Source organism: Neovison vison, chromosome 3, assembly GCF_020171115.1.
Source record: "Neovison vison isolate M4711 chromosome 3, ASM_NN_V1, whole genome shotgun sequence".
NCBI lineage: Eukaryota > Metazoa > Chordata > Mammalia > Carnivora > Mustelidae > Neogale > Neogale vison.
The window spans coordinates 170,723,284-170,748,423 of record NC_058093.1 but is presented as its reverse complement, the minus strand read 5'-3'; the positions used below and the strand labels follow the sequence as shown (position 1 = coordinate 170,748,423).

The 25,140-nt window shown below is 39.7% G+C and overlaps 1 protein-coding gene across 1 annotated transcript in view; it reads left to right on the top strand.

Moving 5' to 3' along the window:
* Positions 1-25,140, top strand: part of LAMA3 (laminin subunit alpha 3) — a 263,197-nt gene that overhangs the window by 65,763 nt on the left and 172,294 nt on the right. The window contains exons 5-8 of the mRNA XM_044243267.1: positions 896-1,066; positions 4,463-4,554; positions 9,393-9,508; positions 12,935-13,053. Coding sequence (XP_044099202.1) covers positions 896-1,066; positions 4,463-4,554; positions 9,393-9,508; positions 12,935-13,053 — 498 coding nt within the window. The remainder of the gene's footprint in view (positions 1-895; positions 1,067-4,462; positions 4,555-9,392; positions 9,509-12,934; positions 13,054-25,140) is intronic.

Genomic DNA, 25,140 nt, shown 5'->3' with positions numbered 1-25,140 from the left:
TACATATCCCCCAAAAGAGTGAGGGGATGAGGGGAAGGTGATAGCACAAATCCCTGGTCCCTCCGGACAGGGTGGGCACCATCTGTAAAGGAGAAAAGAATTGCCGTCCTTTTGGCATTGCATTGGTCCTGGTAAAGTCAGCTAGGCTATTGTTATGCAACATGAGAAAAAATAGAATGGAGAAAATCAGAGAAGAATTCCATGGAAATTGTGAGGCCATCGTGAACATGAAGTGAGTTTCAAATGGACATTTTTAAGGGTGTCGGTGTCCTGTTTTAGGTGAGGAGAACTTTCTTGAGCAGTGCTAGCCAGTACCTTCCAGTGACTGATGAGTGTCCCTAATTGTTGGCACTTAGACTTCATCACTTAAAGCTTTAAAATGAAAACTGTGTTTTATATAGTTTTTTTTTCTTTTTTTGTCCTCTCCACAGTCAACTCTATATGCAAAGACTTCTTTTCTTCAACTTTATTTAGGTTTTTAGATAACTTTCGCTTTGTTTCTTTGATGTAACCAAAAGTTGTTTTCTTATATTTATAGATTTTAACATTATATTTTCAGCATTTCATAGGACTTCCACCCCATAACACCCTCTTCCCCCTCCTCCTCCTCCGATAACTATACTGATAGAACAAAAGGTATGAAAAAGAAATGATAACATTTTTTGAGAGCCCAGGTCTTAGGGAGAGATTGCCAGAGTTTGGAACTAGGAACAAGAAGGGAAGACCGAATTAGCAGGGATATTTTTAGACATAAACAAGATCCAAGACCACCAACAAACATCTAATGGCTCAGAGAAACCAAGTGCTTTGGGACATGTGAGTTATTTTTAGTTACTCGTGGCTATATTTTCATGAAGGGACTTTTTCCCCCCTGTGTGTGTTGTGTGGTTTTTAGGTTGTGGTGTCCTTGATAAATGGTCGACCAGGTGCAAAAAATTTCACCTTCTCTCACACCCTGAGGGAGTTCACTAAGGCTACAAACATCCGCCTGTGTTTTCTGCGAACCAATACCCTTCTTGGACACCTCATCTCCAAAGCACAGAGAGATCCAACGGTTACTCGGCGGGTAAGTAGTGTTTCTACGTGTACACAGAGCAGTTTTTGTTACCTATTTTTGCTTATCAAATTAATTACCTTTCAAGTAATCTTTACAGCCAATAATAGTGTAGGCACAGGAGTTGTTCTTGTATGAAATACTAGATGTGATTTTGAAGATCAGTTGTTGTAGAAAAATCACAATATTCAAAGAGGATGAAAGACAAAGATCAGTAGGTCTGCTATTATAACAAATAACCCCCAAGTCTCAGAGGCTTAACAAAATAAAGATTAATTTCTCACTCATGTCACAGTTCATTGTGGGTCAGTAGGTGGGATCAGCTCCATGTGGTCATTCAGGGAACCAGGCTCTTTCTATCTAGAGGTGCAGCCATCCTGTAGGGCCTCAAAGTCCTCCTCTACATCCCCTGCACATGGTCAGTAGATGAGGAAAGAGTAGAACTTAGAGAAAACCCACTGGCTCCTGACCACACAGGTCACCTCCATTGGCAGGAATTGGTGGTGTAGCAGGAGGCTGGGTAATGAAATGTTGCCACAGTGGAGGAGACATTTTGGTGAGCACCAGTGCTGTCTACTGCATTAGGTGAACATCTATCACTCTGGGTCAGTACAGTACCCGAGTCTCCTGGGCAGAAGGGGAGCCATCAGACTAAGTATCTTGAGCTCACTCTTCTCCTACCTTTTGATGTCCTACTGGTGTCTCCCATTGGCCAAACCCAATGTGAAGCCAGTGGGCAAGACATCCTTGTTGCAGCCCATAAAGTTCAGGCCATGAGGAAAAGATAGAAAGAGAAAGATAAAGGGGTTCCTAGAGAGTGGACCTGGAAGGGTGAATAGAAGGTGCCCAGTGTACCTTGTAGAGTTTGGCTTCCTCTGTAGGGGTATCAGAGAGTTGGAAGAGGAAGGCAAACAGAAAAGTAGATTTTGCTACAGTTTTGAGCATTTTCCAGAAAGGCCACTCATCTTGGGTATAGGTAGCCTGTCCTCTGCATTTTCTGCCCCCTTAGCTCTTGTGGAGCTGCTGTAGGTAGTAACTACCTTGGATCCCAGAATGAGAAAGCTGGGCTTTCTGGTAAGCTGTAGCTGGACAGGGTTTCCAAAACCCAGATGTTTTGGAACCTTGCCACGTATGTGCCTCACCGCCTTCCCCGCCCCCCTTCATTGTTTTTCTGGGGGGGGGGTTATAAGATTTGTATTTGTATGTATATTTTCCATTTAGGTGGACGTTGTCTTCTCTGTAAAGTAAGTTTTTATGGGGCTCATCTCACATATAATCTGGAGACCCCTCATCCCAATCTAGGTTGTTTCTTTAAGTGAAGAAACAGCATACCAGCTATCCTGTCACACCCTCATTGTGCTTTGGGATGAAGTGTGGGTGCTTCTCTCTCTTGCTGCTGCTGCCCTTAACACATGCACAGAGAGAAAATTCTATGGTGATTAGCATGAGAGCTTTTGTGTTAACTTGACATACAAAGTCCTCTAATACTGAATTTATCCCTATTAACAAGAGGGTTTGTTGGGTGCCTGGGTGGCTCAGTCAGTTAAGTGTCTGCCTTTGGCCCAGGTCATGATCCCAGGGTCCTGGGATAGAGCCCTGCATAAGGCTTCCTGCTCAGTGGGGAATCTGCTTTTCCCTCTCCCCTCTGCCTGTGCAAGCTCTTTTTTTCTCTCTCAAATAAATAAATAAATAATTTCTTTAACAAGAGGGGTTTTTAGTGTCTTCAGACTAAATAAGATGTTGCCAGGACGCTTAGACTCTAACAGTTCTTAGTGTGGAAATCAGAACAGAACCCTTACATTGAGTGAACAGAGTGCTTTAAGGTGACAGATTGCAGCAGCAGCAACAACTAAAAGATATAAAAACCTTTTGCCTTGTGAGGTCAAAGACCTCCTCACTGACAGGTGTTCTTCTCATTGGTAGCATGACCTCACGAGAAAGAACCTTCTGTGCCCTCCAGATTTCTCTCTGGGTTCTGCGCATTTGCCAGGTCTGGGAAGTAAGGGAGCTGGTGGACACTGCCACCTATTGTTGCTAGCAGGCAGGGCTCTGATGGTCTGGAGATGTGCCTGCTGATGACATGGTTTCCCAGAGCTGTGGCTGGTGTAGGGACTGTTCCTCAGCTGAGTTTGAAGCTTGCTCTGTCTGGCCCTTTGGAACTTGCACTCTGCCTTTTGTCTTATTAACCTTGAGCTAGCAAGGCTTCTACAACTGCTGGTGAGCCCTGCCAGTGTCAGCCTTGTATCTGCTCCCTCATTGTAAATATTTTTCCCTTCCTGGAGCCTGCCTGTAGTAGGTGCAAAATTTGATTTTAAAAATTAGTTTTGGTAAAAAAAAATTATTTTTGGATTTATGGAACCCAGATTTACATTTAAAAAAGTAATCTGGTGCTGGCGAGGATGCGGAGAAAGGGGAACCCTCCTACACTGTTGGTGGGAATGCAAGCTGGTGCAACCACTCTGGAAAACAGCATGGAAGTTCCTCAAAATGTTGAAAATAGAACTACTCTATGACCCAGCAATTGCACTACGGGTTATTTACCCTAAAGATACAAACGTAGTGATCTGAAGGGGCACGTGCACCCGAATGTTTATAGCAGCAATGTCTACAATAGCCAAACTATGGAAAGAACCTAGATGTCCATCAACAGATGAATGGATCAAGAAGATGTGGTATATATACACAATGGAATACTATGCAGCCATCAAAAGAAACGAAATCTTGCCATTTGCGACAACATGGATGGAACTAGAGGGTATCATGCTTAGCGAAATAAGTCAATCGGAGAAAGACAACTATCATATCATCTCCCTGATATGAGGAAGTGGAGATGCAACATGGGGGGTTAAGGGGGTAGGAGAAGAATAAATGAAAGAAGATGAGATTGGGAGGGAGGCAAACCATAAGTGACTCTTAATCTCACAAAACAAACTGAGGGTTGCTGGGGGGAGGGGGGTTGGGAGAAGGGGGGTGGGGTTATGGACATTGGGGAGGGTATGTGCTATGGTGAGTTCTGTGAAGTGTGTAAACCTGGCGATTCACAGACCTGTACCCCTGGGGATAAAAATATATTATATGTTTATAAAAAATTAAAAATAAAAAAAAAGTAATCTGGGGACCACTTAACCCTTTTCCAAAGACTATAGGGCTTGCCTGTTTTCCAAGCAATTTCCTTCCATGCATTTAAAGCATTTGACTTTTAAAAATGCACAAGCTTGGTAGTATGAGATTACATTTGATTAAGGAATGCATTTACTTTGTAAGAGAAGTTGCATCCAAATGTGTTAAGTTATGCCCAAGAATACAGGATGAAAGGGAAGAGGGTCAGTACAGACGTGCATTACAGGTTAGTAAAGCAGAGTTTGTTGCTCTTCAGTAAAACTAACATTTCCATCTTCTGTTACATAGTATTATTACAGCATAAAAGATATCAGCATCGGTGGGAGGTGTGTTTGCAATGGCCATGCCCAAGACTGCAACGCAAACAATCCTGAAAAATTGTAAGTACATTGTACACATTTTTTAGCCTTGCTGTGAATAAGTCTCATTGTTTTAGTAGAGGTTTTCATCCCATTAAATATCTCTAAGTTCTTGCCCTCACTAGAAATGTTTCACTGTCAACAAATAAACAGCATGTATGTATCTCCCCTCCTCTGGCCCTGCCCTTGGTTCTACATGCTCCATCCAGCCTGGAGCAGGCATGGCTAATCAATCAGTGCTCAGTGGATGATCTAGGATACAGCCACCAGATCCTCCCTGCCCCCCATCCCCAGACTGTGCCCCTGGCAACCAGAAGTAATTGATTAGATTTGGCAAGAGGGGGGGGGACTTGTTTGTCATCCCTGGTCTAATAAAACCAAAGGGTATACATTTTCAATATTTTTTTTCATTGTGGTAAAATGCACATGATATAAAGTTTACTAAGTTAGCCATTTTTAAGTGGTAGTGGTTTAAATTCAGTAGGGTTAAGTACATTCTTATTGTTGTGCAAACTCTCTCCAGAACTCATTTCATCTTGCAAAATTAAAACTCTAGTCCGGTTGAACAGCAGCTCCCCACTCTTTTCCTTTCCCAGCTCCTGGCAACCACCATCTCTTTTCTCTCTCAATTTGACTACTCTAGGTGTTTCATAGAAGTGGAAACACATGATATTTGTCTTTGTCAACTGGTTTCTTTCATTTAACATAATGTTCTCAAGGTTCATCTACATTGTAGCATGTGTTAGAATCTCCTTTTTTAAGGCTGAGTAATATTTTATTATGTATATACCATATTGCTTATCCATTCATTGGTGGATGGACTTTTAGGTTCCTGTCACCTTTTGGTTATAGTGAAGGATGCTGCTATGAACACTGGGTGTACCTATTTTTGTTTTTAATTATATTCAGAAAGTAGCTTACTCTTCTTTTTTTTTTTTTTAAAGATTTTATTTATTTATTTGACAGAGAGAGATCACAAGTAGACAGAGAGGCAGGCAGAGAGAGAGATAGAGGGAAGCAGGCTTTCTGCTGAGCAGAAAGCCCGATGTGGGACTCGATCCCAGGACCCTGAGATCATGACCTGAGCCGAAGGCAGCAGCTTAACCCACTGAGCCACCCAGGTGCCCCGGGTGTACCTATTTTTGTTTTTTATTGAGGTCTATTTTACATACAATAAGATGCACTGATATTAACTAGTAAGTGTTCAGCAACCGTATACACTCGTGTGATCAACACAAGAGGGACCTCTTGTGGCTGGAGATGACTGGGTGAGAGATACAGCAGTAATCTCTCAATGTCTTGTTTAGAGTCTATGATTCCCCAAGTGCAGCATCGATGGGAGATGTTTTACTGTTAACCGGATGAGGTTTGTACATTATTGGGCCTCACGTTCAGGCACAGGGGCCAGCTACCAACTTACATAGTGTGGAGCCCAGTCCCCGACCAGCAGCAGTCCCTAATGTCATCAGCCCTCCTTCGGGGGGTCGGGCCATGCTGGGATAGCATCATGAATCCAACAGCAGACTAGCCTTTAACTGGAAGCACTAGTTTATTCATGATTAATCTGTCATCTCCTGGAGGGCAGGGCCTTAAGATCAGAGAAGTCCTGAGCTGGAGAGAGACGGGGCAAAAGAGGTCCGTCTAATGTCCCTTAGCCTGAGACAAAATGGCACCATGTGGGAGAGAAGTTGAAGTCATTGGAGAAGGTCTGAGCTTCCTGCATAGCAGGCCTGGCATTCCCTGTTGATCTTGGCAGACCTGGAGGGGTTCCATACTGGGTGGTACAGAGTGAGAAACCACAGTGAGTAGAGAAACTCTACTCTCCTCTTGTCTCAGTTTAGAAACTGTCTCCTCTTGTCTCAGTTTACACCAACACAACAGCCTTGCCTCCCACAGCTTGCTGGTTCGCTTCTGCCCAACAGGTTTATTCATGCAAATGCTAAGGAAATCCACACCCACGAGTAGGAAAAAAAAATCTTAAAATTTTTAAAAAATTTGTTTCAAAGGTAGAATTTCGTGACTCATCAGTTGCATATAACACCCCATCCTCATTACATCAAGTGCCGCCTTAATGCCCATCACCCAATTATCCCTTCTCCCCATCCCTCTCTGCTCTAGCAGCGCTCAGTGTGTTTGCTAGAGTTCAGTGCTTCTTATGGTTTGCCTCCCTCTCAATTTTCATCTTCTTTTTTTTCTTCCCTTCCTCTGCTCATCTGTTTTGGTTTCTTAAATTCTACACATGAGTGAATCATATGGTATTTGTCTTTCTCTGACTGACTTATTTCACCTAGCATAATACCCTCAGCTCCACCCACCTCATTGCAAATGGCAAGATTTCATTCTTTGTGATGGCTGAGTAATATTCCATTGCATATACATATACCACATCTTCTTTATCCATTCATCTGTCGATGGATGTCTGGGCTCTTTCTATATTTAGGCTATTGTGGACAACGCTGATATAAATATTGGGGTGCAGGTACCCCTTTGATTCACTGTGTTCATATCCTTTGGATAAATACTAAGTAGTACAATTGCTGGGTTACAGGTAGCTCTATTTCCAACTTTTTGAGGGACCTCCATACTGTTGTCCAGAGTGGCTGCACCAGCTTGCATTCCCACCAACAGTGTAGGAGGGTTCTTCTTTCTCCACATCCTCACCAACATCTGTTATTTCCTGTCTTGTTAATTTTAGCCATTCTGACAGGTGTGAGGTGGTATCTTATTGTGGTTTTGATTTGTATTTCCCTGATGCCAAGTGATGTTGAGCATCTTTTCAAGTGTCTGTTGGCCATTTATATATCTTCTTTGGAGAAATGTCTGTTCTTGTCTTCTGCTCATTTCAGAATGGGATTGTTTTGGTTTTTTGGGTGTTGAGTTTGATAAATTCTTTATTGGTTATGGATACCAGCCCTTTATCTGATAAGATATTTGCAAATATCTTTTCCCATTCTGTAGGTTGCCTTTTAGTTTTGTGGACTATTTCCTTTGCTATGCAAAATCTTTTTATTTTGATGAGGTCCCAATAGTTCATTTTTGCTTTTGTTTCTCTTGCCTTTGGAGCCATGTCTAGCAAGAAGTTGTTGGGCCAAGGTCAAAGGAAAAAAATCTTATACTTAAGGGGATGCAGTGACTTAATGGAGGGAGCAAAGCCTGGCAATCAGAAAATTCAGTTGCTAATCAAGTAGAACCCATGAAGATGCAGAAGAGGGCTTGAATTAAGCATGTCTACCGTGATGACTTGGTTCATGGAAACATGGATGGATCACAGATTTAATTCTGAGCTTCCTAGCAGTGAACTCAAAAGGGGAAACCTGCCTACTTTCTTATTTCACCATACTCATAATCTCAAAAGTGATCAGTTGTTTAGGAGCATGACTGTTGACACTAGGATCAGGTAAGAAATTTCTCTGGGAGTGCTGTGAGGTGATCACCAGGAAGTGGATTCTCTAGTCAGCAACTTCTTCAATAACATCCTTACAGCAGAGGCAAGGATGAGTTTTCTTTTCTTTCTTTAAAGATTTTATTTATTTATTTGACAGAGAGATAGAGAGCCCAAGTAAGCAGAGTGGCAGGCAGAGGGAGAGAGAGAATCAGGCTCTCCACTGAGCAGTGAGCCCGATGCGGGGCTTGATCCCAGGACCCTAGAATCATGACCCAAGCCGAAGGCAGAAGCTTAACCAACTGAGCCACCCAAGCATCCCAAGGATGAGTTTTCTGTTTCAACTATCAGCCTAGACTGAGAACGAATCAGAAAAAGCAATTATTTGTGGGTGATACCAGTATAATTCAAACTGGTACCCATCTTTCTTTTTCTGCCTTCAATTTTAATCATTCTGTGAGAGTAGCTAGACCCTATGTTCTTCAAGCAAATTCCCTAAATAATTATTTCAGTTCAGTTTATGCATATGCTTTGTTGGCAACAAGCTGAAGTAGTCTCTCTGACCAAAGTCCATTTGGATGGCAGCTGTTCTGTGCTCTCAGTAAAATCTGTGTCTGTTTGCCTTAACAGGCAGCTGAGCTGGGAGACGTGACACCTTCCCTTTGGAGTGTAACTGAATATATGCCATCCTCCCAATCCCCCTTAGAAGAGTTGATCAAATCACCACCGACACAGCCTTAGACAACTGTTTTGAATCCTCTTTTAAAAAAGCACAGATAAGTGAGAGCTCAGCACTTGGGGGTTCTAACCCAGTGTCATGGCAACGGTTTCATTTTAACCTGGAATGGCTTTAGTGCAGATGTATAATTGCAGGTAGATTTTTGTATTGTTCCCTCTCTGCCTAGCTGAATAATCTGGTTTTGGCCTTGCAAGGAACTGTTTGTTGGAGCTGGGGCAGCGTCCTGGAGCAGGGTGCTCTGAGATCTTGTTAGGAACTGGCTCTCGGGTTTGGTGAATCTGTGCATGACCCCAGGCTGAGAGCAAGAGACCTGAGCAGACCTTCCTCACAGGACTGCTCCAGATCTTCATGAAGACGTGATACCCAGCACTTCCCAGTAAACTCAGCACTTGCTTGCTCCTGTGTTCATTTTCCTGTTATGGAAGGTGGTAGAGAATAAAGATCTGGAACTCTGGAACTCTGGAGTCAAGACAAACTTAGGTTTGAAGTCTGGCTCTCCACTTACCAACACCTGCCTTTGGCAGATGTTTTTGTGTCTTGGAATTTCAATGTCAGCATCTACACAATAGAGACACTAAGCAGGATGAGAGGGAGACTTGGACTAATAATGTATGCAAAGTGCTTTGTTCTCATAATTGCTCCATGAATGGTGCCTTTGACTGTCAGTGTCTCACCCAGGAACAAATGATCTTAATCAAAACTTTTGAATAACTGAGATGTGCTTGGCCACATGCCCAGGTTTCAGTGTGAGTGCCAGCACCATACCTGTGGGAAGACGTGTGACCGCTGTTGTGCCGGGTACAACCAGAGGCGCTGGCGACCCGCCACGTGGGAGCAGAGCAATGAGTGCGAAGGTGAGCGCTGGGGGAGGAGCGCCTGCCACTGAGGCCCCGCCCACGCTTCCCCTCCATTCTCCCTGACCAGGAGGGAGGGGGTGGGGTCCTGTTAGGGACTCAGGTGTGTCTATTGTAAAGAAAAACTCACAGCCTGGAGGTAAAAGGGCCCCATTCTAAATTTCAGCTACAAATAGAAGAACAAAAATAACAGCAGTAATAATCACTAATGTATTAAGCATTCACTTAATGCTGGCCTCTTTTTAGTAGTCTAAAATATCATGTAGCCACTATTAAATTGTAAACCCTTACCATTTATTACGAGGTGATACTGGATCAGAATCCTAACTCTTGTGAGGAGGGAGGCGCGGAGAAGGTTTTGAGATCCGTGTCTGAAGAGAGAGCTGGAAGCATTGATGTGGGGGGTGGGGAGGGGATACTGCAGTGGGATTGAGTTGGCTGTAGGGTAGAGGGGACCCGAGAAAGAAGGAACAAAGGTGAGAGGCCGCTTTTAATTATGGTGTAATATAAAATAAGAAGACTGTTATTTTTAAACGGATAAGCCCTAAGAGATCTAACTGAAGATTCCCTTGTAAAACTTTCCCATTTTTACAAGGAAATCTTCTTAGGAAGCCACATATTTACTCCAGTTGCTGAAAATACTTTTGTTTTAGTTATTGGCTTTGGAGACTGCAGCCTATTTTTTCCAAATAATTTGGAGAGGGATTTACTTTCTTTAAACAACCAAAATATTATTTGGATGCACATTTGTTGAACTAGGTGACATAAGAAGGAATCTCTGTTTAACACTTGTTGACCAAATGGTTTTGTAACTCAGAGATGAGACTGATATGATTTCTGTGACTAGCAAACACTCAAAAGGATTTTTACTGAGGAGTTCCAAGGGCGCTTAGATTCTGACACTGTCTCAAGGTGTTGATGTTGCCCGAGCTGAATGGTCAGGTATATCTCTAGGTCCAGGGGTGTTGGCTGTTTGACTGTTCTCACTTTATAGTCATAGCTAAAAGGTTCTTTCTCAGGGACTTCCCCATCCCTCCCCCAGTAGAATGGGACCAGAAAGAAGGAAAGGTAATAATCAGGAATTATTTTTCCAGTGCTTTTGAGTACCCGTTTAGGCTATTTTGATTGAATGAGTGTTATCACATGAACTCCAACATTAGCAATTTGGTTAGTTTTCCAGGTTAGTGGAAATTTTCAGTGACTGACATGTTTAACTCCAGCACATAGGAAAATTTTAAAAATTACCTTTCATTAGCATTAAGCTTTTTGCACTTGTCAAAGTGATTACAAATGACAAAAAAAACCCAGCATATGGTAATCAGACCCATTAAGATGCATTTGTTAAGTGCTTTCTCAATTCCATTTGAATTAGCACAATTTAAAAAATGAATGTGTTTCTTGAGAAATAACCAATGTAGTTAATATAAATGCCTTGAATTTTTTAAAATCATGACACCACACTGGAGAAATGAAAATAGGAAGGTGCTCAGCCTGTTACAAAAAGAGCAAATTGAAATTCTAACTCACTCTTCTTGCCTAATAGATTTATCTGGGAATTTGATTATAAAACATACAAATTACTAGAAAGATCTGGAAATTTTGATCTGCATGGAATGCAATGAATATATGTTCTCTCTAAAAGAGAATAAGAATTTTACTCATGTTAGATCTTTTTCATCTTGGTAATGATGAAAATCTTAGATGGCTTTTAAATTTTATTTTCAAATGTTTAATTATTATGCCTTGTTTGTAGATAACTTGGACATTATTTTAAAAAAGTAGAGTGGTGCCTGGGTGGCTCAGTGGGTTAAAACCTCTGCCTTTGGCTCAGGTCATGATCCCAGGGTCCTGGGATTGAGCCTCACATGGGGCTCTCTGCTCATCAGGGAGCCTGCTTCCTCCTCTCTCTCTGCCTGCCTCTCTGGCTACTTGTGATCTCTGTCTGTCAAATAAATAAAATATGTAAAAATAAAAAAATTCTTTAGAAAAAGTAGAACCACCAGTAATTTTGTTATCCAAAGAGAACCACTAATATTTTGTTAGGCATTTTAGTGTTTTCTTCTTGTATACTCTAATATTATTATTTAATATATATTAGATTATTTACATAATTACTTGTGCAATTATTTATACAATTTTATATCCTGTTCTTTTTCACTTGATATTTTAGATATTTTCCCATTTTATTAAAACCCCTTTAGCATCCTTTTTGATGGCATGGTGTAGTCATTCTGTGGAATCAAGGGTATCCAGCAAGTGTTTGCTGAGTGTTCACTATGTGCTGGGGACTGGGTTCTACTGCAAACAAGACACAAGCTCCTCCTGCCTTCATAGAACTGACAGTCAAGCAAAGATGCTGTTGTTTGCTTACCATTTCTCTAGTATCAGACATTGGGATTATTTCCAGGTTTTTAAAAAGATTTTATTTATTTATCTGAGAGAGAGAAAGCATGGCGGGGAGGGTCAGAGGGAGGAACAGATTCCCCGCTGAGCAGGGAGCCCAATGTGGGACTCGATCCTAGGGCTCTGGGATCATGACCTGAGCCCAACCAACTGAGCCACCCAGGCCCCTGATTATTTCCAGTTTATCGCTATTGTAAATAGAGCTGAGATAAAAACAAAAACAAAAACAAAAACAAAACTTGGAGTGTTAGCTGAGAGAATTGGTTTTGGAGTTAAATATAAGTCAGGATTCTGCCTTTCTTACTAGAGACATGCTTTAACCTCTCGAAGCCTCAGTCTCCCCATTTGGGCTCTGGGGAATAATAGTACCTATGTTAGAGACTTGTTACATGGATTCAATGAGATAATGCACAGAAAACACTTTTCACAGTGTACCAAGAGCTCAATTATTCTTGTTAATAATAGTAATAACAGTAGAAGTAATATTCTCATTGCGCATGAAGTCTAATGGGGATTTTGGTATATCTTAATTTGCTGTTAAAAAGAAAAGAAATAGGGGCGCCTGGGTGGCTCAGTGGTTTAAGCCTCTGCCTTCAGCTCAGGTCATGATCTCAAGGTCCTAGGATAGAGCCCCACATCGGGCTCTCTGCTCAGTGGGGAGCCTGCTTCCCCCTCTCTCTCTGCCCGCCTCTCTGCCTACTTGTGATCTCTCTCTGTCTATCAAATAAATAAAAATCTTTAAAAAAAAAAAAGAAAAAGAAATACACACACACATATATGTTGTAATTATAGATATGTATTTAAAGAGAAACCTCTCCCATTTATTATCAGATGAAAGAAGTTGTTAATCACATATTATTATAGATGAATCTTTGTGTAAAAATCCCTAAAATTTTCCACTGAGAATATGGTGTTCCACAATACACTTAATAAAGTGGCACAATGAATGGTAATACTCTCTGGGGGAATTTGCAAAATGTCTCATAGTAATGATGGAATATTAACTTAGAATGCCTTTTTCAGCATGCAACTGCCACGGTCATGCCCTTGACTGTTACTATGACCCAGATGTTGAGAGGCAGCAGGCCAGCTTGAATATCCACGGCATCTATGCAGGTGGAGGGGTCTGCATTAATTGTCAGGTGAGTCACTATTTAGGTCAAAGTGAATATGTCATTGTATGGAAAAGAGCATTCATTAAGCCAAGCTCCCAGGGAGATGTTAATAAAGTGATATGCAATTGAGAGTATTTCTGTAAATATTTCTCTACTTTTGTACACAAAAGTCCTTGTTAGCTGGGTATAAAAATGGACTGAGACATCTTTGTCTAGATTTTGTTTGATTAGCTTCTTCATTTAGGTCTTTGCCTAAATAGGGAGGAGAGTCCCTCACTGTCACTCAGGTTGCTATTTATCTTGTAGTAAAAGGGTCTAAGATAGTAGGGCAAATAAGTGTCAACTTTGGTGCTGATCCTAAATCCTGTTTTCAGACAGATTCTGAATCTAGACTCCATGAGGAGGTACATCATGATCAATTAATGAAGTCTGCCATTGACATTTAGTAAGAAACACTGATTTTTCATCCCTTCTGTAGAACAGTTAGGTTCACTAGAAATTAGTCAAGAGGAATGTATGATAGAGGAAGAATGTATGATAGAGGAAGATGTAACGCTCATGACTTTGGTTGTGTGCCCTCAGAGTGATGTTTTGTTAATGTTACCATTAAAAAGGTGCTCTTTTCAAGAGTTGCCCATTTATATGGAAGCACCATTGAAAAGCTCTTTTCAGGAGATGCCCATTTATATGGAATAGCTTCAAATTCTTAGAGACCCACCATCTTCCACCTTTCTTCCACTCCATTTTGTATCATTTGTCAATGCATGTAATTAAACTACAGGTAAAATAGAAGTCATAAATTCCTTACAAATGACAGATTTCATGCACAAATGAAAGATCCCAGGATCTTAAGACTGTGCTCTTTAAGATCCTCAGGTGATTCATAGGCATGTTTAAGTTGCAGAAGCACTGGGCTGGAATGTGTAGGTAGAATCCTTTCTCCAGATGAAAGAGTAAGCCACTTCAATGTATCTTTAAAATATCTTGTTCCTCCTCTTCCTTCTCTCAGAGATACTCTGTTTTATACCTTGCTGTTCCTGAAAAGCATCAATATAGTCCTTTTTTGCATAGTGGCTCTGTGAAAGCTTTTTTTTTTTTTTTTTTGCTTAGGAAATTACTGAAATTTGTTTAGGTTCATTGCATTTTTTTCCAACTTAAAGTGCCTTGTTTAGTTAACTTAAATTTTTTTATTGTGGTGAAATATACATAACATAAAATCTACCATTGTAGCCATTTTAAGTGTATATCTCTGCATAATTAACTGTTATATTATATTCATAATCCATGAATAAGTAGAGAATTCTGCCTCTGTTATGGCTTAGGACCTCCAACTGGATCCAAACTTTCCACAAATAATAACTATAGACTATAGACAAAATACAAAACAAAAAAGCAGGAAGTCCCCTTTCCCCCAACCAATGATCTGAAGGCACTGGGGAGTACATATGGACAGGAAGGTTCTGGAGGGAAGCTGCTGCTTGGCAAAAAGGATTAATGTAGGGTGAGCTACATGTGTTTTTGACTTTTAGCCAGAGGACAGACCAAAGTTGGTGCCTCGTGGTATAACTAAGATTCCTCTAGAAAATCTAGGGTCTTTCTGCCATGAAGTACAAGAGTTTAGACCTTGCATGGAACAACCACAACTTTTGGAGAGTGACTAGGGAGTCCAGGAAAAAAGAAATCAAAAGAGAAAAAAAATCCCTAATTCTGTGCATAAAATCTTTCCAAGTTTCTTGCTGACCCCTGAGCCATCTACTCACAATTGGCAAAGGTAAAATAATTTATATGAAATTTAAATTAGCACACAGAGTTACAGTTTTCAGTTTGGGTAAAGTCAAGTTAATTATGTCATAAAATTAAACAAATCCAATATTCTTTAGAAGAATATTACAGAACATAATACTTATTATGTCTCTACAGCATAACATTTATTATGTCCAGGATATAAGCCAAAATTTTTTGACAATTGAAGAACTAAAAATTGTGACCCATTATCAAGAAAAAAGATAATCAATAGAGGCAATCCTAAAATTACCTAGGTGTTGAAATAAGCAGTTAAGGATATCATAACTTTGCTTGAGAATATAAATAAAAATATGTTCACAATAAATGAAAATATAAGAAATATCAGGAGAAAACTAGAAATTATAAAAGACTTAATGAAAATTCTAGTACAAAATACATTATGTTAGATTATGGATGGAATATTAGAATGGAAGTAATAGAAGAAAGATTCAGTAAATTTGAAGATATATCAACAGAAATTATCCAGTCTTAAGAAAAAAAAGAAAAAGATTAAAAAAAATTAACAGAAACTTGCAAACTTGTGGGACAATAGCAGAAGACCTAACATACATGTAATTGGGGTCCCAGAAGAGAGGAGAGAGAATGTGGCAAAAAAAGGAGGTGAAGGAGGAAAGAGGAGGAGGAGCCAGAGAAGCAGAAGCAGAAGCAGCAGGGGTGTTGGTAGCAACAATGGCAAGAAATTTATCAAATTTTTCAGTAGATTAGAATTCAAGAAACTTAGTAACTCCCAAGCCAGATAAATACAAGGAAAACCACGCCTGGGCCTAGCAGGGTCAATCTAGCAGGGTCAAAGAAAAAGTGAAAATCTTGAAAGTAGAGAAAAACTCTACTGTGAACTATGAACTTATTAGAAACTATGAACTTATTAGAAACTGCGGAGGCCACAAGACAGGAGAAAATACCTTAAATGTGCTAAATAAAAAGAAAGAACAGACTATTAACCAAGATTTCTATATTTAGCAAAAATAGCCTTTGACAAGGAAAGCAAAAGGACAAATGTTTCTGATAAAATCAAACTGAGAGAATGCATTACCCAAGATATTTGCACTACCAGAAATGGCAAAGGAAGTTCTTCAGGTTATAGAGAAATGATATCCCATGGAAATTCTGACCTTAAGCCATATAGCATAAGGATAGTATATTAAGATGAGTAAGGTTTACCCCAGGAAAGCAAGGTTGATTGAACATTTGAAAATCAATCAGCAGGCTGAGGAAAATGGTGGAGTAGGAGGACCCTAGCCTCACCTCAGAGCACAGATATAGCCAGAGAAGACCAACAGCAGTATAAGTAACTCAGAAAGCAAACTGAAGACTGGCAGAATAAACTCCACAACTAAGTGTAGAGACAAGGTCGCACTGGAAAGGGTAGGAAGGGCAGAAACAGGAAGGTAAATGGACTCACAGGACTGTCAGTTGTGGGGGGGGGGTGTGGTAAGGACATCTGAATCCCTTCTAACATTTGGCTTTGAAAACCAGAGGGGTTGGATTTTGTGAGTTCTTACAATCAGCAGGACTTAAAGCCTGGAATTTAAAAAAAAAAAAATCAGTAGGTTCTGTTCTGGGAGTGCCAAGGGCAAGAGGAAACTGAATCCCTGCCCTTAAAGAGCACAACAGTCTGTGGAGATGCAGCATAGAAGCAGCAGTCTGAGAAGAGCCTAGGGCATATGGGAGGGAGAGTGGTTTACTCATCTCAGAGCCTGTCCAGGAGGCTGACAGAAATCACTGGGGAACTCCTTCATGAACAAAGAAATTGGCAGGTGCCATTTTTCTCCCTTGGCCCCCAGTGTAAACACATAGGCCCCCGAGGGACTGGCTACCTAACTTGCTAGTATTGCTACCCCCACCCTGCCCCCCCGCCATGCTGTGTTTCCATCAGTCCATCCCTCTGGACAGCCCACCTCAGTCTGGCATGGTAGGGCCCCTCTTGCATTAGCTGGGGATGAAAGGCTTTTTGGCCCCACCACCTGGTTGCCACACCCACCCTGTACTGTGTTTCCAAGGATCCACCCCTTTGGATGTGCCTCAATCCCAGTGCTGCAGGGCTCCTCCTATAGAGGACAGGGGAGCACAAAGCTTACTGTCACTGTATCCCCCACCCCACACTTGGCTTCCATGGAGCCAGATGGGCTGCTTTAGTCCTGATGCCGCAGGGCCCCTCTCATGGCATGCAAGGCTTGCTAGCACTGCTCCACACTGTGCTTTGGGGGCTCTGCCCCCTCCAATACACTTTTGGCCAGAGCCCCTATAGGATATAGGCTTGGCAGTAGGCAAGCAGCATCTACGATGGCCAGCAACACTCCAGAATAACTCTTACCCTGGAGAGAGGGAAAGATAACTACACACATCAGTGAGATGGAGGCCCCAGCAATGGCCTGCTGTGACTGCAGGCCCTGCTTACCAGTGGAAGCTTCTCACGGGGCAACACAGGGATTTGGTGCTATTGCATCTCTGGCAAATTCCTGGTCTTACTCAACTAGCTCAGGGTGGTCCCAGACTGGCCCAATAACACCACCAGGACCAAACACTGCCCAAAACAGCAAAGAGAGCCTTATTGCAGATGCCTGGGCTGAAGAATAAAGCAACACAGCCACAAAAACAGGGCACATGCATCACAAATAGGAGATAACCCTGAAGTGCCAGGTTCAGGTGAAAGGGGGATACTGCACTGCAGGGCAGTACAGAACCTCTTCTTCATAAGGCCATTACTTTCAAGTGTAGGAGAAGTAGCTGACTTTCCTAATACACAGAAATAGACAGAGTTTGATGAAATGAAGGGACAGAGGAATATGTCCTAAATGAAAGAATAGGACAAAAATACACAGGAAGAGACCTAAGCAAAATGGATATAAGTAATATGGTGAATAGAGAATTCAAAGCAATGATCATAAAGATGCTCATAGGACTTGAGAAAAGAGTAGAAGACATCAGTGAGACCTTTAACAAAGAGATGGAAGAAATTAAAAAGAATCAATCAGGGATGAAGAACACAATAAATGAGATTAAAAATACACTAGATGGAACAAATAGCAGACTTGAGGAAGCAGAGGAATGAATTAATGGTCTGGGAGACAGAGTAATGGAAATTAATCAAGTTAAGCAAATGAGAGAAATGAGAATTATGCAAAGTGAGGATAGACCTAGGGAACTCAGTGACTCCATCAAGCATAATAACATTTGCATTGTAGGGATCCCAGAAGACGAAACAGAAAAGAGGGCAGAAAATTTATCTGAAAAACAATAGCTGAAAAAATCCCAAATCTGGGGAAGGAAACAGATATCCAGATCCAGGAAGCATAGAGATCCGCCAATAAAATCAACCCAAGGAGGTCCACACCAAGACACATGGTAATTAAAATGGGAAAAAAAATAGTTATAAAGAGAGAATTTTAAAAGCAGCAAGAGAAAAGAAGGGAGTTACATATGAGACATTCCATAAGGCTTGCAGTGGGTTTTTCAGCAGAAACCTTGCAGGCCATCGGAAAGTGGCATGATATATTCAAAGTGCTAAAAGAGAAAAATCTGCAGCCTGCAAGGCTATCATTCAGAATAGGAGAGAGAGTTTCTCAGACAAACAAAAACTAAAGGAGTTCATAATTTACAAGAAATATTAAAGAAGGCTCTTTGAGTAGAAAGGAAAGACCATAAATGAGAGTATGAAAAATAAATATATTTGTAAAAGTCAGTCAAGGGATTCACAAAATAAAAGTATGTAAAATATGATTCCATAAATCTGAAATGTGGAGAAGGGGAGAGGAGGAAAGAATGGGTTCAAACTTAAGGACCATTGGCTACATGTAAACTACTATATGCAGAGGATGTTATATACAAACCTAATGGTAACGACAAATTAAAAACCAGTAATAAATATGCGAAGAATAAAGAGAAAGGAATTCATGTATGTCACCAAAGAAAGTCAGCAAACCATGAAAGAGAGCAAGGAAAAAAGGATCAGAGAAAAACTGTAGAAATGACCCAAGAAAAGTAACAAAATGGCAATAAATATAAAACTATCAATAATCACTTTCAATGTAAATGGACTAATGCTCCAATCAGAACACATAGGGTGACAGAGTGAATAAAGAAGCAGGACCCACCCATGTGCTGCCTACATGAGACTCATTTCGAATCAAAAGACACCTGCAGATTAAAAATGAGGGGATAGAGAAACATCTGTCTATCATGCAAATGAATATCAAAAGAAACCCTGGGAGACAATACTTATATCAGACAAAATAGACTATAACGATACAAAGAAGGACACTATATAATAATAAAGGGACAGTCCAGTAAGATGATATACTAATTATAAATATTTATGCACCCAACATGGAAGCACTCAAATACATAAAACAGATAATAACAAACATTAAGGAACCAATTGATAATAATGCAGTAATAGTAAGAGACTTTTCTGCCCTACTTACTTACATCAATGGATATATCATCCAGACAGAAAACCAACAAGGAATGACATTGGACCAAATTGATTTAATGGATATATTCAGAACATTCCATTGTAAAGCAGCAGAATACACATCTTTTTGAGTGCACATGGAACATTATCTAGATAGATCACATGGTAGGCCGTAAAACAAGTCTCAACAAATTAAAAAAGCTTGAGGTCATGTCGTGTATCTTTTCTCACCACAATGCTATGAAACTAGAAATCAACCACAAGAAAAAATCTGGAAAGAACACAAATACACAGAGATTAAATAATACACTACTAAACAATGAATGGGTCAACCAAGAAATCAAAGAATAAATAAAAAATTACGTAGAAACAAATAAAAATGAAAAGACAAAGTTCCAACGTCTTTGGGATGCAGCAAAAGCTGTTCTAAGATGAGGGCCTACATCAAGAAGCAAAAAAAAGGCCAATTAAACAACTAAGACTTACACTTAACAGAGCTAGAAAAAGAACAACAAAACTCAAAACTAGAAGAAGGAAGGAAATAATAAAGACTGGAGAATAAATAAATGATATAGAAACTAAAACTAACAAAACAAATAGAACAGATCAATGAAACCAGGAATTGGTTCTTTTGAAAAAAAATAATAAATTTTGACTTGTACGCAGACACACACACACACATTCATTCTAATATTTCTAGCCAGACTCATTAAAAAAAGGGAAAAGAAAAAGAAAAAAAGAAAAAGGACTCACATAAACAGAATCACAAATGAGAGAGGAGAAATAACAACCAACACCACAGAATTTGTTTATAACAAATGATGTTAGGAAAACTGGACAGCTACATGCAAAAGAATGAAACTGGACACTTTTTAACACCATACACAAAAATAAACTCAAAATGAATTAAAAAACCTAAATGTGAGACCTGAAACCAATAAAAGCTCTAAGAGAGAGTGCAGGTATTAATTTCTTTAACATTGATTGTAGCAACGTGTGTGCATGTGTGTGTGTGTGTGAGAGAGAGAGAGAGAAAAGGAGCATGAGCAGCGGGAGGGCAGAGGGAGAGGGAGAATCTTAAGCAGGCTTCATGCCCATCATGGAGCCTGATGTGGGGCTTGATCTCATGACACTGAGTTCATGACCTGCGTTGAAATCAAGAGTCAGATGCTCAACCCCTTGAGCCACCCAGGTGCCCTCAGTAACAAAATTTTTATAGATATGTCTTCTGAAAGGTAAATAAAGGCAAAAATAAAGGATTCAGTCTACATGTAAATAAAAAACTTTTGCACAACAAAGGAAACAGTCAACAAAACTGAAAGGGAGACTACAGAATGGGAGAAAGTATTTGTAAGTGACATATCTGATAAAGGGCTTATATGTAAAATATATAAAAAATTCATACAACTCAGCACCCAAAAAACAAATAATATAATTGAAAAATGCAAGGGATACCTGGGTGGCTCAGTCGGTTAAGCATCTGCCTTGAGCTCAGGTCACGATCTCATGGTCCTGGGATCAATCCTTGCATCAGGTTCCCCACTCAGCAGGGAGTCTGCTTCTCTCTCTCTCCTTTTGCCCCTCCTTCCTGCTTATTCTCTCTTTCAAATAAATAACTAAAATCTTTAAAAAAAAAAAAAAAAGAGAAATGGGCAGAAGGAATGAATAGACATTTCTCCAAAGAAGACCTACAGATGGCCATACACACATGAAAAGATGCTCAACATCACTCATCCTCAGGGAAATGCAGATCAAAACCCAATGAGATATCCCCTCACACCTGTCAGACTTGTTAAAATCAACAACACAAGAAACAAGTATTGGTGAGGATGTGGAAAAAAGAATTCTCTTACACTGTTGGTGGGAATGCCAACTTGTGTAGCCACTATGGAAGACAGTATGGAGGTTCCTCAAAAAGTTAAAAATGGACCTAACCTACAATCCAGTAATCTTGCTACTGGGTTTTTATCCTCCCCAATACAAAAAAATTAATTCAAAGGGATACACGGCCCTGACATTTATAGCAGTATTTAAAATAGCTGAGATATGGGAGCAGTCCAAGTGTCCATCAATAGAGAAATGGATAAAGAAGTGATATGTACATACAGTAGAATATTATTTGCCATAAAAATATGAAATCTTGCTGTTTGCAATGATATGATGAAGCTAGAGAGTATAGTGCTAAACGAAGTAAGTCAGAGAAAGACAAATACCATATGATCTCACTTGTGGAATCTAAGAAACAAAACAAATGAATTTAAAAGAGAAAGAGAGAGGAAAAACCAAGAAACAGACTCTTAACTGTAGAGAACAAACTCCTAGTTACAGACGTGATGTGAGTGGGAAGGTGGGTACAATAAGGGACAGGGATTAAGGAGACCACGAATTGTGATGAGCACTGGGTGATGTATGGAAGTGCTGAATCACTGTATGTACACTTGAAACTAATATTACATTGTATGTTAACTATATTGGAATTAAAATAAAAACTTAATAAATTGAAAAATCAGTCTGCTTGATCATCATAGTAGCAGAATAAAAGAGAAGGGTCCTGTGAAATACCACTAGACAAAACCATAACCATTTTACAATAAAAGCTCTTAGCAAACCAGAAATAGAAGTGAAACTGTAATCTATAAATGGCATTTGTGAAAAACATGCAACTAACAAAATATTAGAGGTAAAATATTGAACTATTTCCTTCTGAAGATTAGAAATAAGACAAGGATGCTTGCTTTTCATTAATTCTACCAAACAGTGTGCCCTGGAGGTCCTGAACATTGCATATCTTAATCAAAAAGAAATAAAAAGCATTACTATTGGGAAGAAAGAGTAGAACTGCCTGTATTTGCAGATGACATACTATTTATGTAAAAAATCTTAGGCAATGTACATAATAACTGCTAGAACTAATAAGTGAATTTAGTAAGGTTGTGGAATACAGGATGATATATAAAAATTAACTTGATTTTTACATTCTAGCAGCAATCAGTAGGAAAATGAAATATGAACTCAATTTCTTTATTTTTAAAGATTTTATTTACTTATTTGACAAAGATCACAAGTAGGCAGAAAGACAGGCAGAGAGAGTGAGGGAAGCAGGCTCCCTGTTGAGCAGAGAGCCCGATGCAGGGCTCAATCCCAGGACCTGGGATCAGGACCCTGGGATCATGACCTGAGCTGAAGGCAGAGGCTTTAAACCACTGAGCCACCCAGGTGCCCCATACAAACTCAATTTAAAATCACATCAAAAGCAAAAAAGCTTAGGAATATATTTAACAAATGGCATGCAAAACCTCTGTACTAAAGCTAAGAAAACATTGCTGAGAAAAATTTAGAAAAAAAAAATGGAAAGTTATAACGTATTCCCAATATTATAAGATATCAACTCTCCCCAAATTGATCTAAAGCTCAAATGCAGGTTTTTGGGGTAGAAATTGCCACGCAGATTCTAAAGTTTATATTAAAACTTATGGTAACATACATGACCTAGAATATACAAAGCCATTTGAAGAAGCAGAATAAAGTGAGAGGACTTCATTATCCTACTTTTTATAAAGATTTAATTTATTTTTTTATTTAAGAGAGAGAGAGCACATGCGTGTGCAGGGGGAGGAGCAGAAGGAGAAGGAGAGAGAGAATTGGGAGCAGACTTGTTGCTGAGTGCAGAACCTGATGTGGGGCTTGATCTCATGACCCTGAGATCATGACCTGAGTGGAAATTAAGAATTGGAGGCTTAACTGACTGAGGCACCCAGGTGCCCCTGTGTTATTTTACTTTATGACTAAGTATAAAGTTATAGTTATCACAACAGTGTGATATCAACATAAGGATAGATAAATAGATCAGTGTAACAGAATAGGGAGTACAGAAACAGACCCACACTTATATGGACATTTATTTAATTTTTGATAAGATACCAAAGCAGTCCAATGAGTGGGGGGGTAGGGGTAGGAGAGAAATTCCTTTTAACAAATGGCTCTGGAATAACTGGGTATTTCTATGGGAAAAAATAAACTTGATCACTACCTCAAATCTTACCTAAAAGCTAAATCAGTATGGGTCAGACTAAAGTAAAGTAAAAACTGCATTGCTTCAGAGAAAAATAGAGGAGAATATCTTTGTGATTGAGAACATGAGCAAAATTTGTTTAGGTCACAGAAAGCAATAACCATGAAAAATTGACAAATTCAACTCCATCAAAATTGAAAACTTCTACTCACAAAAGACACCATTAAGAAAACAAATAGGCTAGCCACAGATATGGAGAAAATATTCATAAAACATAAATCTGACAAACAGGTTGGTATTCAGGATATGTAAAGAATGCCCACAGCTCAATAATAAAAAGACAAGTAGCCCAATAAAATATTTTTAGATTTGGTTAAGATTTGGATAGCCACTTCATGAAGTAGACTTATGACTGGCCAATATGTGCACAACAAAGAGCTTAGTATCATTAGTGATCTGAGAAATGCAAATTACAATTATGATGACTCACCATCAATTTCAGTGAGGAGGTGGAGCTACCATACCTCTCATGCATTGTAGGTCAGAATGAAAAATGGTGCAACCACTCTGGGGAAAGGTCCGGCAATTTTTAAAAAAGAAAATTAACCATATACCTATCCCATGACTCACAAATTCCGCTCTTAGGCATTTATCCGTTAGAAATGGAAACACATCTACAAAAAATTTATGGCAGGTTTATGCACAATAGCCTCAAACTGGAAATTGCCTAGGTGTTCATTAACAGAATGAACAACGAGGCATAATTATACAATGGAATACCAGTGAGTAATTGTGAGCAACAAACTATCAATTCATGCAACAAATTGCAACAATTTTTTAAAAAGATTTTATTGATTTATTTGACAGAGAGCACAAGCAGGGGGAACAGCAGAGAGAGAGGAGAAGCAGACTCCCTGCTGAGCAGGGAACCCAAAGCAGGATTCAATCCCAGGACTCTGAGATCATGACCTGAGCCAAAGGCAGACGCTTAACCAACTGAGCCACCCAGGCGCCCCAAAATGCAAGAATTTTAACAATATCATACTAAGTGAAAGGAGACTTATAGGAAAGAATACACATAGTATGACAGCCATTTAAATGAAATTCTGGAGCAGGGAAAACTAATCAGTAGTGGGAAAAATCAGAACTGTGGTTGACTCTGGGGAGTTGGTGATGGAGCAATTAAGTGGAAAGGGTCATGGAGAACTTTCTGAGGTGACAGTAGTGTCCTACATCTAGATAGGGGTTTGGATTTCACAGATGTATTCATTTGTCATAACTCAGTGAATGCACAATTAAGAGTTTTATACTTTTATATAAATTTTATACCTACAGAAAAGAAAACTAAATAAACATTGAACTCCAGTTAATTATATACATGCTGAAGTTGTAGAGGACAGTGACTGTGATCTGCATTGTATTTTGAAATGCACAAAAAATAAGATGGATTAGTGGATAGAGGAATGAATATATGGATAATTATGAGATACAAATAAAGTGTCAGGGATAAACTCTACCCAGGGCATGTAGAGATATTCACTGTAAAATTTGAATTCTTTTTTAATGAAATATTGGGGAGAAAGAGCAACAAAAGAAGGCAAGGGACACAACATTTTGGTGGTTGACTCCTTGATTTCTTTTATTTGATGAAAATATTGATGTTCTTATTCCAGTTGAAGATTACCCATATTGTTTCAGAGGATGCTTGAAAGATACCTTCTCTGCACTAAATAAATCAGAGTCTTTAGCTTCTTCTGTGAAGATATGACTTATGTTCTAAGTCTTGAGCCTACTCTAGCTGTTGTTCCTGATGTGTTGGTTGCAACTGTTTCTACATTGTTTGTCTCCTCCACATACATCCACCCCATAAAGCTAAGAGATG